This window comes from Micropterus dolomieu, linkage group LG23, assembly GCF_021292245.1.
Source record: "Micropterus dolomieu isolate WLL.071019.BEF.003 ecotype Adirondacks linkage group LG23, ASM2129224v1, whole genome shotgun sequence".
NCBI classification, from domain to species: Eukaryota; Metazoa; Chordata; class Actinopteri; order Centrarchiformes; family Centrarchidae; genus Micropterus; species Micropterus dolomieu.
In genome coordinates, this window is record NC_060172.1 from 3,636,099 (window position 1) to 3,654,759 (window position 18,661).

At 45.5% G+C, this 18,661-nt stretch overlaps 1 protein-coding gene across 1 annotated transcript in view; it reads left to right on the top strand.

The window, feature by feature from the left end:
- Positions 1 to 7,495: 7,495 nt before the first annotated feature.
- cdhr5-rs (cadherin-related family member 5, related sequence) overlaps positions 7,496 to 18,661 on the top strand; it is a 39,944-nt gene continuing 28,778 nt past the window's right edge. Inside the window, exons 1-7 of the mRNA XM_046039502.1 lie at positions 7,496 to 7,603; positions 7,689 to 7,799; positions 12,461 to 12,625; positions 13,450 to 13,540; positions 13,905 to 14,011; positions 14,107 to 14,307; positions 14,384 to 14,506. Coding sequence (XP_045895458.1) covers positions 7,496 to 7,603; positions 7,689 to 7,799; positions 12,461 to 12,625; positions 13,450 to 13,540; positions 13,905 to 14,011; positions 14,107 to 14,307; positions 14,384 to 14,506 — 906 coding nt within the window. The remainder of the gene's footprint in view (positions 7,604 to 7,688; positions 7,800 to 12,460; positions 12,626 to 13,449; positions 13,541 to 13,904; positions 14,012 to 14,106; positions 14,308 to 14,383; positions 14,507 to 18,661) is intronic.

Here is an 18,661-nt window from a genome sequence, read left to right on the forward strand (position 1 = left end):
CAGGAAGGGGGGACGGTGAAAGGAGGGACAGGGAACGGAGGGACAGGGACGGTGACCGTGACAGTGAACGGAGGGACAGGGGGACGGTGAACGGAAGGACAGGGAACGGAGGGACAGGGAACGGAGGGACAGGGACGGGGGGACGGAGGGACAGGGACAGGGATGGTGATGGTGAATGGAGGGACAGGGACAGGGGACGGTGAACGGAGGGACGGTGAACGGAGGGACAGGGATGGGGGGACGGTGATGGGGGTACAGAGGGACAGGAACGGGGGGACGGTGAAAGGAGGGACAGGGAACAGAGGGACGGGGGACGGAGGGACAGGGACAGGGACGGTGACGGTGAACGGAGGGACAGGGACAGGGGGACGGTGAACGGAGGGACAGGGAACGGAGGGACAGGGACGGGGGGACGGTGACGGGGGTACAGAGGGACAGGGAACGGGGGGACGTGACGGGGGGACGGAGGGACAGGGACGGGGGGACGTAGGGACAGGGACAGGGACGGTGACGGTGAATGGAGGGACAGGGACATGGGGACGGTGAACGGAGGGACAGGGAACGGACGGACAGGGACGGGGAACGGATGGACAGGGACGGTGGGACGGTGACAGGGGGCTGGGGGGACAGGGACAGACGGACAGGGACGGGGAACGGAGGGACAGGGAACGGACGGACAGGGACGGGGAACGGAGGGACGGTGACGGGGAACAGGGGACGGTGATCTCAAACCTTAAACTTAACCCTGAACAACCCTTAACTGACTGATATATAATGTTAAGATGGAGTAATGCTACTATGATTCTGAGGTGTGTTGCATGGGCGTCTGTCCAAACCAACGCTCACATCAAACACAAACTCACTCAAATGACCCAATGCAGGAAGGCAGCTGAGCGTCGGGCCACCAACAAGACGTCAGCCGCTGGATGTGACACGAAACCAGGTGAATGTGAGGCTCGCCACAGCTGGGTGCTCAGCCCAGAGTGCTAGCTGAAGGTTAGCACCCGCACTAATGACGTCCAGAGTCTGCGAGCGATAGCTTGGTGACAGCACGGTCATTAGCTTAGTGTTAGCCACCATCTCGGTCAGAAAACACTGGCTTCACTCAGTAACAGCAGCAGAAACTGCCAGTGTTCTGAACCTCAGTCCTGCTCTGAGAAGTCTGGATTTACACGGTTGTCCCGCCCCCCAACCAATCAGGAACAGGTAGAAAAACAACAATCAGCGTGTAGTGACACAACTGTCATTGGCCTGCTGCAAATATTTTTCTTGCGCCTCTCGCCTCAAAAAGCGTACAGACCAAAGACACACTGCGACTCGGATCAGCACCGCAGACTGCCTGCCCTCTACCCAACCTGCTGTAAGACCATCAGACCATCCAAGAACCCGCAACCGCTTCAGCCAGCCGACAGCAACACGCCAACACACAGAACGTCAACGGGCCAACACGGGATGAACGAGTGAATGACGGCGTCTGATGGATCCACGTGGCTTCAGCTGGGCCTCGGTGTACCATCGGTACTTCCTCCGCTGGTTAGCAGGCTTACACCTGACCAGGTGCAGAACCTCACACACAAACCTCTCGAGCTGCGTTCGCTGTCGTAGTAAGTTACACGTCTCCCCATGTAGACAGACTCTGACATTCCAACAGGTGAATCTTTCATCATCTCAGATGTTTCATGACCACAAACATGTCGGGGTTCGATGTGACCCCGGGGTCACACCTACACCTGCAGTGGACCCACGAGAGGGGTTTTTAACAGCAGACTAAACTGAAGCTAAGCTAAGCGTCGCTCTTAATCTCTCAGCTTTGAACTGTATTATCTCTGATATGCGTGGAATCACTTTTTTAAGTGACATCCAGTCGTCTTTCGGGGGTGAAAGTTGTTTCACCTTGTGATCATCTGACATTTAGTTCTCCTGGACTCATTTTCAGTTTGGTCACATCCTGAAGAACATGTCCCGGCTCATTATTTATCTGTTGTTCCTGTAATCTGCTCTGAGGTCAGTTCTCTGACCTTTACGTGTTACTCATGAAGCACAGCAAACTACAACTGCGAAGAATGACTGCATGCATTTAATTTATCTGAGTCCCAAAGAGCCGTCTGCTGACGTTCTGTCCGATCTTCTGTTCCTGTGAAACTGGACCTGAGAGAAGGAGGTTCAGCCCTCCAACAAACACCTGTCTGTTTCACTACATGAACATTACACAGTCAACAAGCGCTTCCAAGATAAAAACACACGAGGACAAACGCTAAAGGCAAAGACTGAGAATGAGAAGTGGATCAGAGAGTCACGCTGTCTGAATATTAATCAGGTAGAAACCGGCCGTGGTCAGTTGGCGTGTAGTGAAACAGCTCAGAGCCTTAATGAGTCATCAGCAGACAATGGGCTTAATGAGGTTAAACCGTCAGAGGACCAAACAGCAGGGACACTGTGGACACTCGTGTCCAGGAAACAAACCAGTAAGAAAAGAGACACAGCTGGGATCAGACTGCACGGCTGTCCTGTCACAAACATGTTTCAGCACCACAGACTGGACTGCCTACTCAAGTCCGGGCTCGGTATCACCAGGCTGTGTTATGATTTTGATCCAGTCTCACTGGTCTTGGTCTTGAGAGTCTTGTTGGTTTCTTGAATACATCCCAAGTTGTGTGACTGAAGTTGGATCATGTGGACTCATGAAACATTTAGCTGACTTTTTCCAAAGCGACTTACAGCTGCTGTACATGTCAGAGGTCGCACGCCTCTGCAGCAACGAGGGCTTAAGTGTCAGCACACGGACACACTGGTGGAGGATTGAACCTGGCTCTCTCACACCGAAGGCATGCGTCTTATCCTCTGCACCATCACTTGGTCTCCAAACCACTCAGACTCGACCTAAGGGGTCTTGGCTTCGGCCCAGGTCATCCAGTCTGAGTGGTTTCGATGATGAGACGTCCCAGACTCTGACAGTATTAGGTGTTGTTTTATATTCTGATATTTAGCCAGCAGACTGTCACAGACTGAAGCTCTGAAGCCTGGATGTACTGTAAGATCTGACAGGAAGCCCGCTCACCGCTCTGGGCTCTGGTCAAGGGCGTCACACTGTGTTGAAAAGTGTTGGAGAAACCTGAGCTCGCGAAACATCACGATACGCGATATTAGGTTCACGAGAACAAGACAAAAGATCCTTAAACAGAGTGTTAAAGGTTTCCTCAATGCTGAGATATACGAGCAGGGCTCTGGGTGGCCCTCCCCAGGAAAGTTTGATCTTTAAACACTTAATTTCCTGCATTCTGGTGAACGTTTCTGCATCAATTCATGGTGGAAATGTTTTTATTTATGGAAAAGGAAAGAAAATTCAGTATGCACCTGACATTTCAAAATAAATAAATATAATATTCTGTGCTGCTTTCAGATCTGTTTCTCCTGTAACATCCTCCCCGCTGAGGCAACACATGTAGGCCTGGTTTTGTCTTCCCTCCTCTGTTGTCATGTTCACAGGGAGAGAACGGAAAACCTTGCCAAAAAGAAACTGTGTCCAGAAGTTGTTAAAGTTACTGACTGCTGCTGCACGTTTTTGGGTCATTTTATAATCAGTAGCTTGTTTGTTTCAGCTTAAATTGCTTTTTTTTGGATGATGCACATTTGTTTCTTCTATAATTTAATTGCATTTCATGTTTTCTTAATATGCAAACCTTTCTAAAGGCATTTTCATTTGTTATTTAACCACAAGCTATATTTCAGAATGTTTTTTAAGAAATGATGCTTTAAAAGTGATGGGGACAAAATCAGCCATTTCAAACAGTGACGGGGACATGTCCCCACCGTCCCCAGTGTAAATGACACCTATGGTTCTGGTTTTAGATTTAGTTTTCTTTTGCTGGTTTACGTGAACGCACTTACGGCTGGATTGGGAAACCCTGGGTAGACTTACCGAGCTTCATGTGACCGCTGAGCCCGATGGGTTGTTAATGAAGCAGAGAACAGGCAGATACCCTGGTGTGTTGGTTTCGTAGTGTAGGCCCCTGGTCTGAGATCATCTGTGTATGTGCACCGTGACCTCACCATGTGCACTCACCATGACAACAGTCCAGGACAGGACCTGAACCAGGCTGAACCCTAAACCAGGAGTTTGGTGCCACACGTCCTCATGCAGGTTTACAGGTCCAACATTGTGCAGTCTAGACCTGCTCTTCAGCGCTATGAGATAACGGTTGTTGTGATTTGGTGCTATATGAGTAAAGCTGGTCTGAACAGAACTGATGTTAAGGAGAGCCAACAGAAAGCTCCAGCAAGTCTCCTTTCACTTTGGAATATTTAGCAAGTTAGCATGTTAGCAAGCTACCTTTAGCGCAGCTGTGATAACTGATAGACGGCTGTTACTGTAACATGACCCCGGGCATCAGGCCACACCTCTCAGCTTTACGCCACAGTGGTAAAAACAATAATAAAGTTGGATCTCTGAAGCTGCGTTTCCACCAAAAATACCCAAAACTTTTAGTCCCAGGAAAAACCTTTCAAGAAACTGTTGTGTGCGTTTCCACCGGGGTCTGAAGACCTGCAAAGATTAAGCGAGGTAGTCCGCTGACATATGCACCGTACGCCGTGCAATGCCACAGACAGGCATCATTATTTATGCTGCAGCACTGCTGCTGTGGATCGTGACTTATTGGTTTGCAAATGTGGTCATTGAGTCAACGGTGGAAAAGAGGCGAGCAGTAGTAGCAAAGCAGATTCAAAATGGCCGAAATGCTCGACTGATCAGACCAATCGAGAATATTCTGCACTGCAAGCCCCACCCTCAAAGTTCTGGTACTTTTGGAAAGTGCTACCCCCGGACAGGGACTTCTTTTAGACCCTGGTCCCTGCGGTGGAAACGCAGTGAGTTCCTCCAAAGGTTCCTAGTTCCTACGGTGGAAACATGGCTTAAGTTTTTTGGTGTGTGATGAACGTTACGGCCTCAGGGGGCGCTGCTGTGGCTGAAGCCTGTTGGTGTGGCTCTAATCTCATTCTCTGCTTCAGCAGTATGTTCTGAAACTGAGTGGGGTCAGCTGTTAAACTAAAAGCTTGTCTGCTCTTCAGGTGGAAGAAGATGCTGAGACCCTGCGGGCTGCTGCTCTGGCAGGTGGCTCTACGGATATCTTATCATGTCGTTACAGGTAAGAACACAAAACCAGGAGTCCCTGAGGAGGAACAACAAAGATCAGCTCATTGATGTCACTTTCACATGTTTCTGCCACTGAAAGCTGCCCGTGAACTCCATCAGATCCCAGCTTCTTTCTGAGCTCTCCTTGCAGAAACCAACACGTCAAACGTTAAGTCACTCCAGCTAAGAACCGATACCACACTTCTATGTCCACCCGCTTATAAGCAGTCTTTGAGCTAAACAACCCTCCTCCGATCAGAAGTACGTGTCACACTGAAGAATGTGGTCCATCATATCTTCTCTAACTGATTAATCCGCTAATCCTTTTAGACGTTAGGCTCCACTGTTCCCCTCGGGAACCTGGTTTGCACATCAGACAGTAACTGCACACAGCGACAAACAACAGTACTCTCTAAGGCTGGATCAGGGAGGCCTGTTTAAGGCTGCTGTGGCTGAGGGATCAGGCTTTTCCTAGAGTGAGCCCTCCTGAGGGCAGCAGGGTTAGATGGTCACTGAGTGGGTGTTCATCAGATGCCTTTGTATGGTGTTAAAAGCAGAGCTGGTCCATGAAGAGGATCCTGATAAAGGTGTCTGGTGAGTCCAGGTGCTGCAGGAGGAGGGGCAGCATCCTCTGTGCCCGGTTAGCCCCGCCTGCTAACTGGAGGGGTCCAGCTGTGGGGCGATAACTGACAGGATGATGTTTGCAATCAGACACTAAGCTCCAGCTACAATTTTTCCCCTTGTTCCTGCCCCTCTTCACTGGGACAGATCCAAAGAGTCAGATCGTACAAAAATCCTGAGCTTTATCCATGCAGAATCCAGTGATCACTCCGTCCTCTCTGATCAATAAAAACCTGGTTTTCTATTAAACTCTTTCCATTCAGCAGTGGTCAAACTGTTGTCTGAACTGAAACTATCTGACCAAAGAACAAGACCCGATCACTACTGATCCTCTACTACTACTATCCTGTGTTTGGTCCTCAGGGGGTCTGTGTCTGGGGGGGTCAGACATCTTTGCATCAGTCAGAGAGAACAGTCCGATGGGTCAGTTCATCTCTAACCTCAATATCAGAGGAGAACCAGGAGCTAACACCATCCGGCTGTGTCTGACCGGAGACAACGCCCACTGGTTCTACTTAGAGGGCCGGACCATCAGACTGAACACCTCTGTCTCCAGAGTCCTCGACCGAGAGGTACAGCTGAGCCTCATCCTTTGAAGACGTCTCACCTGGATCACCTGCAGCTAATCAGAGTTGTGTGTTTGTCTCTCAGGTTCAGGGATCAGTGCTGATAGCAGAGCTGACCTGTTACGAGGATGATATCCTACAGGTAGGTTACCTATCCATCTCTGGGTCTGAGGACCTGCTGGGCTGTGACAGCAGGAAGAAAAAGCTGCTTGTTTGATGAGTTCAATTCTGTCTCCTCAGAGTCAGTACAGGATTCTGGTGGAGATTGTGAACGAAAACGATAACAGGCCGAACTTCCTGGAGGAGACGATTCAACCGTTCACAGTCAGTGAGGTAAAACACGCAGCATTAACACTGATTTCACAGCCGACACGCAGGAGTGAGCAGGTGTGTCTGTGGGCAGATGGGTCCGGGTGCCCCCAGAAACACCTACCTGGAGCAGGCACTACCCCAAGTGAGGGAGTTCAAGTACTTTAGGGTCTTGTCACGAGTGAGGAGACAATGGAGCGGGAGATTGGCCGGAGAATCGGAGCAGCGGGGCGGTATTGATTTTGTTCTACCGCACCGTTGTGATGAAGAAAGAGCTGAGCCAGAAGGCAAAGCTCTCTATCTACATGTCAGTTTTTGTTCCTTCCCCCACCTGTGGTCATGAAGACCAGGTTATGATATACCTTGCGTGTACAGGAGCAAGTGGAGGTGGTTTGGCATCTTGTAAGGATGCCCATCCCGGGCGCCTCCTTAGGGAGGTGTTCCAGGCAGGCCCAGCTGGGAGAAGGCTTCAGGAAGACCCAGGACTAGGAGGAGATACATGGCCTGGGCACGCCTTGAGGTACTGCAGTCAGAGCTGGTTAATGTGACTCGGGAAAGGGAGGTTTGGGGTCCCCTGCTGGAACTGCTGTTCCCAGGGACCCAACCCCGGATCAGAGTTTGAAGATGATGATGAACAACAACATTCACAAATCTGTAACATCTTTCAAAACTCTGAATATTTAGCATGTCCCTTCTGGTCTCACCTCTCCACCTGTTCCAGTTTCCATTTTGATCTACTCTGGACATTCCTCTCCCTCACTTTCTTTTCTTTGTGTTTGCTTTTACACTTATTCTTGCACATCAAATTGTTTTGTGACCAGGTTTAGTGCACACAGAGCTCGTCAACACGTACTCTAATGTATCAGTGATGACGGTGTGTTTCCTGCAGCTGACAGCAGTGAACTCCGTGGTCTTCACTGTGAAGGCTGTTGATGCAGACGGAGACACGATCAGCTACATCATCGATCAATCATCCGTAAGATGAAGTTCATCACATACTTCTGTCCAGGTCCTGTTTGTTTTCATGAACTCACCTGTCACCTGTTACCTGTCACCTGCAGCCTGACGCCTGGTTCTTCAGGATTGATCTGCCCAACAGTGGGAAGGTAGTTCTGGACAAACCTCTGGACTACGAGACCAGAACCCACCTGAAGGTGGTCATCTGGGCCCAGGTAACACTCACGCACCTGTACTGACCACTACGCTGTAATAGTTAAATAACGAGTACAAGACCAGAACTCACCTGCAGGCGCTCCTCTGTCCCATAAAAAACAAAAGCCATCAAGTTAAACTAAAACTACAACAGGCCATACTGAGTTTTTAAGAAACGTTTGTTGTGTCAAATATGACAATAATCATACACACACAGGAAATAGAAACTAAACTAGATGTGAAAGCAGGTAGGACCCAACACAACTCATAACCAAAAGAGCTGACCCGGGGACTTCCGGCAAGGACAAGCTCTCCCAGCTGAACGTTCCTGACTCCACCTGCAGGTGGATCACAGAGTTCGTGATGGACAGGAAGCAGCATGTGAAGATGGGAAAACATGTCTCTGATTCCAGGACCATCAGCACCAGTTCCCCTCAAGGCTGCGTCACTAGTATGAAGCTGCAGTACTGGAGGCTGCAGTTTCAGGACCTCCGCAATCCTGGGACCGCAGTTCTAGGACCCTAGTTCTTTTGCGACAGCGCCAGGACGACATGCATATAATCAATAACGTAGGTTTAGGCACACACTTGGTGATGGTTGCGGTAAGGGTAATTGGCTTCGGGGAGCTGTAAAGAGTAACATAGCTAGCTAGCTAGCCAGTCAGCTAGCTGGCAGTATCAAAGTAAACAAGGGTTTACTTTGATACTGTGGTCCTAAAACTGCAGCCTCCAGTACTGCAGCTACATGCTACTCGGCTGCGTTCTTTCGCCCCTTCTCTTCTCCCTGTACGCCAATGGCTGCATCTCCAGTCACCAGTCTGTCAAGCTCCTGAAGTTTGCAGACGACACCACCCTCACTGGGCTCATCTCTGGTGGGGATGAGTCCGCCTACAGGTGGGAGATCAATCATCAGCGCCCTGAAGACTGTGGAGATAGTAGTGGACTTCAGAAAGAGCCCAGCCCCACCCTCCCCCCATCATCCTGTGTGACTCCCCAGTCACCACTGTGGACTCCTTCCGCTTCCTGGACACCATCATCTCCCAGGATCTCAAGTGGGAGCTGAACATCACCCCCCTCACCAAGAAGGCCCAGCAGAGGATGTACTTCCTGCAGCAGCTGAAGAAGTTCAGCCTGCCAAAGACAATGATGGTGCACTTCTACACCGCCATCACTAAGTCCATCCTCACCTCCTCCATCATTCGTTCTGCAGAGAACGTGATTGGCTGCCATCTTCCATCACTTCAGGACCTGTACGCCTCCAGGACTCTGAGGCGAGCAGGAAAGTTTGCATGTTCCGTACTTATTTTTATTATTATTTTTTTTTTTTTTCCATTGTCAGTTGTATTATTTTTCTGTATTCTTCTGTTATTCTTATATAACTTGCATTTGTGTTTTCTTGTATTTGTTCTTGTAAAGGCCGAAAAAGCTCATTTTATTTTGCTACAAGAAACTCACTCAAAGCTGGAGGATGAAAGATTCTGGATAAACCAATGGGGAGAGCAATTCTGTTTAGGCTTTGCTATTGTGTTTTCTAACTCACCGGGTGAATTAGTGACTTCTAGAAGTAGAAATAATGGTCACCTGAGCTTTGATGAGTAATTCTGTGTTCTTCTCAATGTTTATGGCTTCAATAACCTAACTCAGTTTATTTTAGATGTTTCTGTTGCTATTGAAGACCTTAAGTTCACTTATCCTGCTGCAAATATAATTATGGGGGCGACTTTAACATGGTTAATGTCAAAACAGCTCTTTCAACCCAAACCTTTCTGTAGTACCCACAACTTATTAGATCCATGGCACCGTGAATCCCCTGATACCCAACAATATTCCTGGTTCAAACCAAACAATGTAGCAAAGTGAAGGATGGACTTCTGGTTAGTTTCTCCCTCAGTGTGTCAGTTGCTTCTCTCAAAGATCGCTCTGTCTGTCAGCTAGTTTTTATCCCCCAAAGAGTAAATTCTAGTCTTCTTAAGTTCCAAACATTTCATGATGGTATTAAAATCATAATATTTAATGTGATAACTGATAGATCTGTGCCATCCTATATTTGGAAATGAGACTTCCTGAAATTTTAAATTCGGGAGTATTCTACACATTTTGGAAAATCTGTGACAAATAAATAGAAGTTAACAGTATTAAATACTGTATAATTAATACACCACCCACTGATAATGATAAACAGACATTAATAACTCTGCAAAATACACTTGATGAAAGGGGCAAAGAATTTCTCCCCGGGATCAATAAAGTATTTCTGATTCTGACTCTATCAGATCCAGGGCTAAATGGATTGAGGAAGGCGAAAGGAGCACATTTTGAAAAGAGAAGGCAGGAGAGAAATTCAATCAAAGCCTTATTGATTCATGACCAAGTAATCACAGATACTGCCCTGATTGCCAAGGAAATAGTTTCTTTCTGCTCTAATTTATATTCCTCTGCCTTTTCTAATGATGCTAACTCCTTTAACATATCAAAGATTTTATCCTCCACATAGATGATGAATTTGCAGAGTTATGTGACGCTGATTTGACTTTAAACAAGCTGGATGAAGTAGTAGAGTTTGTCCTTACTAATCTCCAGGTAATGATGGTCTCACAGCAAATTTTACGGATATTTCTGGGATTTACTAAAAGATCCATTTTTCACATATTAAAAGAGGCATTTAAATATTTTACATTTCCCCCTACCATGAAACAAGGTATAATTGCTTTAATCCCCAAGCCTGATAAGGACCCTAAAATAATAAATAACAGATTAAAAACAAATCTACATAAAATCATCGGTGATTCTCAGTCTGGTTTTATGAAGAACAGGTCCATTCATAACAACATCCATTTGGCGCTCAACCTCCTGAACTACAGACAAGTAATTGTAGATGATGGCTTTATTTTTTCCTTGACTTTTACAAAGCCTTGGACTTAGACGAACACCCGTTTATTTTCCTCAGTTTAAGATTTTCCAAATGTTATACAATCTCTGTCTGACAATACGAACTGCTCCATCTCTTTACCAGGAACTACTTCTCCCTGATTTACAGTTAAACGTGGGGTTCTATTTCCCCATTTCTCTTTGTAACAATGACTGAAATGCTCTTCATTAAAAACATCACTCTATTGGATGGAAATGGAAATCCAGTAATCCTCAGCCAGCTGGCAGATGATACAGCTATCTTAATGAATCCCAAAGATGCTCCAGTCTGTTAATGTCTGGATTAAAACTAAACTTGACCAAGTGTGAATTAATGCCAATTCTTGCATGTAATTTGACTAAAGCACACCAGATCCCTATAAGGTCCTCTGTTAAATCCCTGGGTATACATAAAAAATTTGAGTGAATGTGAAAACGTGAATTTATGGAAAGTAATAGAGGAATGCCGAAGTAGACTTAACTCATGGTTGTTATTAGTTGATATTAGTTTATTGGGCTGAATATTTCTGACTAAAATGGAAAGTATCTATTAAAAAGATCAACCAAATCACTTTTGACTATATCTGGAGGAGGAAAGTCCACTATGTGAAGAGAGCAGAGATGCAAAACATTTAAAGATGGCAGCCTGCAAACCGTTGATTTTGACTTTCTGAATGGAACCTTAAAAATCACTTGGTTGAAATCTTTTCTGGACAACAGTAACCTTTGGTACCATATCCAAGTGAAATATTCAAGAAATTAGGAGGAATAGAATTCTTACTTAAATGTGATTTCACTTTTCAAAGACTTCCAATTAAATTATCCCTTTTTCAGCAGCAGGTTCTGTTATACTAGAAACTCTCCCTACAACTATCCTAACTTCACCCAGCATTAATCCCCGATTTGGAATAATAGAGGGCATGTTAATGGATTACACTCCTGTCACCCCTCGTCTCTCTCCGCTTTTAGTTGGAGGCAGTTTAATGAGGTAAAAATCCCAAACAAAACAATTAGGAATTTGGTTGATAACATCTCATACCCTCCCATATCCTTTAGAAACTCAATTCACTCGTTACAAACCAATTATTTCCCAAAGCCAAAGAAATGCATTTTAAAATCCTACACGGTGTGTATCCGTCCTGCGATTTGGTGCAACAGCGTTGTGGAAAAGAAACCAATAATTGTTATTTCTGTGATGAAAATGAAACTGCTGACGATTTATGAATGTGTTCTGAAGCGTTCTGGCTCGATGCACGCGACTGGCTTTACCCAAAGGTTTTCATCACCTACGGTTGTGTCCTGGACAACAACAAAGACGACTTTCTGATTGATAACATTGTCATTCTTGGGAAATTTTACATTTACAAATCAGAGTTTTTGAAAGTGAAACCAGAGTTTTGTGTATTTCATAATGAGTTTCTTTCCTTTACAAAAGCCCTTAATGTCATGAACTCCCCCCCGCCTTTTCCCTCTTATTTCATTTCATCTTCTTTTTTGTTTTGTTTTGCACTACATTCTTTGTGTGATTTGTGAAAACTCAAAGTCATGTGTTTTGTATATGGAATCATTTTCAATAAAAATAAAATAGAGCTGACTCACTTTTCCTATAGCGCCTCCTCGTGGGGGCTTTGTCCAGATCCTCAACCAGATGTCAGCTTTACACAGAATTAGTCAGCTTCTTCAGAAACATGATCCAAACAGGGAACCAGCAGCGCCGGACTAAATATTACAGAGGAAGAAGTTTGTCCTGACGGTTGTTTTGTCTGATGACACAGGAAGCGAACACTGTGGAGAAGTTCAACACGTCTGCCATTCTGACGGTGAACATCGTGGACGGAGACGACCAGTATCCTCACTTCCTGCCCTGCATGCCTGTTTCTCCAGGTGTTCCTGTCTGCATGAGCCCCACCTACACCACCAACATCACACACAAGCAGAAGGTAAACACCTGGAACCGCAGGTAAACACAAACACCACACAGGAAGACCTCAGGCCTGTACTGTGAAGCAGGAAGTGAGGTCAGCAGGTTTTCAGCACCACCATAGTGTCTCACTTCTAACCTGCTCCGGAGTAGTTCTGTTCCAGATAGAGACTGAAGCTGGCACGAAGCCTGGTTCTGGTAAAGATCCGACAGGAAGCCTGGTACCAGTTTAGGATCCGACAGGAAGCCTGGTCCTGGTTTAAGATCCAACAGGGAGCCTGCCCATCCGCTCTGAGTTCTGGTTTTAGATTCAGGTTTTATTTGCTATGAGTCTGTTTCATGTGGCGTCTGCAGCTGAAAGAATCAAATTAACCCTTTCAGACTGGTGTTTGTTTCCCGGGTGAAACCAATAGTCAAGGTCTAACCGGACGTTGCATATTTATTCTTGCTAACTTGACCACGGAGCCCTGCGCGTCTAGAAACCACAGTAAAGGTTACTAAGAGAATTGATGCTAAGGGATCTTGACGAAGCGTCCATGTGTGACGGCGTAGGGCGTGAGAAGGTGGCAGTTGTTAGTGAAGCCAGATAACGAGCAGAAGTCCTGGGTGAGATGAACCGGCTTCATATTACAGGTTCAGGTAAAACTGGGTCATTTGTACCAGACGGCGGTGCTGGAGGAAATCTCAGGGTTGATCCTGTGGATTCAGATCCAGAAGGTATTAAGATGTTCTGGAGGATCTCAGGGTTGGATCTTTGCTCCTGTTTGATATCCATGATTCAGTGTTTGATGCCATCGGTCCGTTTTCTGTCAGCAGATCCGGTCTGTGTGTTTTCTGTTTCAGGACTCTGTTTTGGAGTTTTCTCCTGGTCCAATCAGAGCCCAGGATGGAGACCGAGGAATCAACGCTCCTCTGATCTACACCATCCTGTCAGGTCAGCGTCATCATCAGTGTGTCTGCTGTAGTTACAGAGATTATCAGAGAGTATCAGGTGGGTTCAGTCTGATTCCACTAACAGGAACCCTCAGATGAGGCCAGGACCTCAGCTCCATAGCACCTTCACAACAAATCCACAAACTGACTCCTGTTCAAACTGAGTCTGAAACACCTGGCCCTGAATCTCAAACACCTGGTCCTGAATCTAAAATGCCTGGCCCTGAAGCTCAAACGCCTGGCCCTGTTAGACCATCAGGGCTACAGTCAAGGTTCTAAAGGTGTAAATAACTGATGTTGAAAGACATTTAGTCTGTGTCCACAGGTGTGTCCAGGTGTCCACAGGTGTGTCTATGTGTCAGCAGGTGGTGATCAGGGCAGGTTTGTGATCAACAACAGGACAGGTCAGATCAGGTTAACCAGAGGGATGGACGGCCGACCGCTGAGGACGAACTTCACACTCACTGTCATGGTAACAGCACTACTTCCTATGTTCTATATAACCACGTCTACAGAAGCTAGAGTGTGATCTAACCTGGCCCTACCCCCTCTCGCTCCCCCATGCAGGTGTGTCAGGTGGACGACCGGCTGAAGTACAGCGTGGCGTTGGTTCTTATCAGAGTTCTCAGTGAGAACATGTTCCCTCCGGTTTTCAACAGAACCACCTTTAAAGGCTTCATCATCCAGAGCTCAAGTCCCGCCTCCATCGTCTCCACCTATGGGAACCAGGTGTTACAGGTCCAGGTGTCAGACCGCGACTTCTCTGATGTAAGAGCACCTGCTGGTCTACCTGTATTATAACCTGTAAGACACCTGGTGAGTCATTACTGCTGTCCAATCACAGGGCCTGAATCCAAATATCGCCTACTCCCTCCATCCTCCATCTGGACTGTACCAAGTCACCCAGGGGGGGGTTCTGATCGCCAGGACGAACCAACTGCACGCCTTCGACAGACACATACTTCAGGTGGGTCTACCTTCAATGTTACAGTATCTCACCAAAGTGAGTCCACCCCCCACATGTGTGTAAACATCTGATTCTATCTTTTCATGTTTCAACACTGAAGAAATGTCACTTTGCTCCAATGTAAACTAGTGAGCGTGCAGCTTGTATAACAGTGTAAAGTAGTGAGAGTACAGCTTGTATAACAGTGTAAAGTAGTGAGCGTGCAGCTTGTATAACAGTGTAAAGTAGTGAGAGTACAGCTTGTATAACAGTGTAAAGTAGTGAGAGTACAGCTTGTATAACAGTGTAAGGTAGTGCAGCTTCTACAACAGTGTAAAGTAGTGAGTGTGCAGCTTGTATAACAGTGTAAAGTAGTGAGAGTGCAGCTTGTATAACAGTGTAAAGCAGTGAGCGTCCAGCTTGTGTAACAGTGTAAAGTAGTGAGCATACAGCTTGTATAACAGCGTAAAGTAGTGAGCGTGTAGCTTGTTTAACAGCGTAAAGTAGTGAGCGTGCAGCTTGTGCAGCTTGTATAACAGTGTAAAGTAGTGAGCGTGCAGCTTGTATAACAGTGTAAAGTAATGAGCGTACAGATTGTATAACAGTGTTAAGTAGTGAGAGTACAGCTTGTATAACAGTGTAAAGTAGTGAGTGTACAGCTTGTATAACAGTGTAAAGCAGTGAGTGTGCAGCGTAAAATAGCGAGCGTACAGCTTGTATAACAGTGTAAAGTAGTGAGCGTGCAGCTTGTATAACAGTGTAAAGTAGTGAGTGTACAGCTTGTAGAACAGTGTAAAGTAGTGAGCGTGCAGCTTGTATAACAGTGTAAGGTAGTGCAGCTTCTACAACAGTGTAAAGTAGTGAGAGTACAGCTTGTATAACAGTGTAAAGTAGTGAGTGTGCAGCTTGTATAACAGTGTAAAGTAGTGAGAGTACAGCTTGTATAACAGTGTAAAGTAGTGAGCGTGCAGCTTGTATAACAGTGTAAAGTAGTGAGAGTACAGCTTGTATAACAGTGTAAAGTAGTTAGAGTACAGCTTGTATAACAGTGTAAGGTAGTGCAGCTTCTACAACAGTGTAAAGTAGTGAGCATACAGCTTGTATAACAGCGTAAAGTAGTGAGCGTGTAGCTTGTTTAACAGCGTAAAGTAGGCAGCGTGCAGCTTGTGCAGCTTGTATAACAGTGTAAAGTAGTGAGCGTGCAGCTTGTATAACAGCGTAAAGTAGTGAGCGAGCAGCTTGTATAACAGTGTAAGGTAGTGAGAGTACAGCTTGTTTAACAGTGTAAAGTAGTGAGAGTACAGCTTGTTTAACAGTGTAAAGTAGTGAGCATGCAGCTTGTGCAGCTTGTATAACAGCGTAAAGTAGTGAGCGTGCAGCTTGTATAACAGTGTAAAGTAGTGAGCGTGCAGCTTGTATAACAGTGTAAAGTAGTGAGTGTACAGCTTGTATAACAGTGTAAAGTAGTGAGTGTGCAGCATGTATAACAGTGTAAAGTAGTGAGCGTACAGCTTGTATAACAGTGTAAAGTAGTGAGCGTACAGCTTGTATAACAGTGTAAAGTAGTGAGCGTGCAGCTTGTATAACAGTGTAAAGTAGTGAGCGTGCAGCTTGTTAACAGTGTAAAGTAGTGAGTGTGCAGCATGTATAACAGTGTAAAGTAGTGAGAGTACAGCTTGTTTAACAGCGTAAAGTAGTGAGCGTGCAGCGTAAAGTAGTGAGCGTACAGCTTGTATAACAGTGTAAAGTATTGAGCGTGCAGCTTGTATAACAGTGTAAAGTATTGAGCGTGCAGCTTGTATAACAGTGTAAAGTAGTGAGTTGTAGTGAACAACGGTGTGGATTTGTGCATTTTACATGGAATAAATTTGGAGGTACCCTAAATTCCTTTCTCCTCCCCACAGAAGAAGGGGAGGGGTCAAAGTTGCTTTCTCTAAGTGCTATCCCGACCATAAAACTGGCACCTTTTTGATTCCGAAGCTGATAACGCGGGGCCTGACTGTTAAACTGACAAAGAGACACGCACCAGCCATTGGCATCTCCCTGAACAGCCTATCAAAACTGGCCCCCCACACACGTTTCCGTGGCAACTGACCTTATTCTTTGTTTATTACCACATCAAAAAGGGATACTCCTTGTCTCACCTAAGTGTGACATGGTCAAGACACTGAACTTTGGATGAAAAAGGACTGCAGTCTCCAAAGACTCAAAGCATTTAATTAAGTTAATTAAATCTTTAGTTACCTGATTACGTTTGCCTCTATTTGAGTAGTTATGTTAACTGTTGTTGCTATCTGTTTTTGACATTAGTGCTGAAAAGAAGTTACTTGTGCAGTGTTTATTTTCAGCAAGACACTCCTTCATCTAATGTAATCAATGCTTGTTCATAATACTTTCTTACAAAATTTCTTTAGAAATGATGACAAAGAAATGTTTTACTATACTCTTAATCGCCAGCTTGAATTTAAGGATGAATCAACAATATTCCCCGGTTCCTAAGGAGAGACGATCTTTGATGTAATCCAAGCTTTCCTCATGTAACCTGAGCTCCCCCAAGTGGACGAAATAAGTATTACATGCCCTCGTCGGAAATGCCGTTAAATGTATAAATATCCTGACCAATAATGTGACAATTGTTTCCTGTTATCAAATGCTTAGAACAGTACAACCGTTCGACCACTGAGGTTCGATTGTGGAAAATATTTGATTATAATACGTGCAAATAGATTTCTTTTCTTTAGACATTAAGTTTAGAAAGGCAGTCCCTTGGGAAACCTGAGACGCCCCCTGGGGAACCACGCCCCAGGCAACAAAAGAGCGACACGCGACCTGCTCGCTCTCTTCGCTTCGCTGTTGGCTCTGCCACCCTGCTGGACGCTTCGGCACGTGTGGCGTGCCTCGCCAGGCAACGCCCAGACTCGGCCAGCGAAACAAACAGGCCTTTTTGTTCGCTTGAAGCTACACACCTGAAGTGCCGCGACATCGATCTGCCTCCAGTTTGTTTTATTTTCTTTATTTCTTTTGTTTGTTAAAGTTATGAGTCCATTAAGTTACACTGGACTAATTCAGGAACGACCGAGTTCCATTTTAAGCCTTTTTCGTCGAAGCCAACTTCACCGAGGTCAGACCAAGACACGTGGTCTCGCCAGCTACAACGAAGGAAACCTGAAAAGAGCCGAATTGCCAGACGGAGGAGGCGTTTTCAATCAGACACGGAGAACCCCGGAGAATCCCTAGCAAAAAGCCAGGACCGGGCAGCTAGCGTAGGACCCGTGCAACAGGCCAAAAGCAGGCTGTCGACAAGACTTAACACACGTCCTGTGATCAGATGTCCATTTAACTCCTAAATTATAGCATTAGTTTACTTTCATTAGCTCTTCTATGCCGTATGAGTCAAATGCTTCCCACAACCGAACCTCCAGGCTCATTATTCAGCAAATGTTTATGTTCCCTGTATCCAACCATCTTTTTATCACCTTAGTTAGAGAATAAATTCACTGTAATATAATCAAGAGCTGTGTGTGTTGCCTATTTCTAGTTCCTGCCAAGAGAATTGACCCTTTAGATATGAGACTGACTGACTGATTTAAGATAATTGAGCGATTATTAACTAACTGATCACTAGTAATAATTGTATAATTATTCAAAACTACCTAGAGGTCCGGAGACTCTAGGATTATAACAACTACGGTGGTGCCCTTAACGAGGAAATTTTGATTTTATGAATTAAAACTTCATAATTGGGTATCAATTCTTAGAAATTTATTAAAATGCATAACTAATAAATTTAGGTCTGCTACACTATGTACGACACTATCTTATAAAGTTAACTTAAATCAGCACCTAACTTCAATAATAGTGGAAAATAAAGAATGTGATCAAGTAGATAGAAATGTTAAGGTACAAAACAAGAGTGTAACAGCGACACTGTATCAGTCATGTTGATTGTGCCCCACAGTATAGTACTCTGCACTCCCACAGGCTTGTGTCAGAAATATAACATATACATATAACCACAGTAGAAGGATGGAGCAGCCACTAAAGAACTACCGTTGCTTGCCACTCCTTGCTCCAATACCAAAATGACAGTAATAAAGAAATACTTTTAGACAAGTAATTATATTATATTTGTAGGATCAAATGCCTTCTCAGAGGTATGTACAAATAAATAACTAC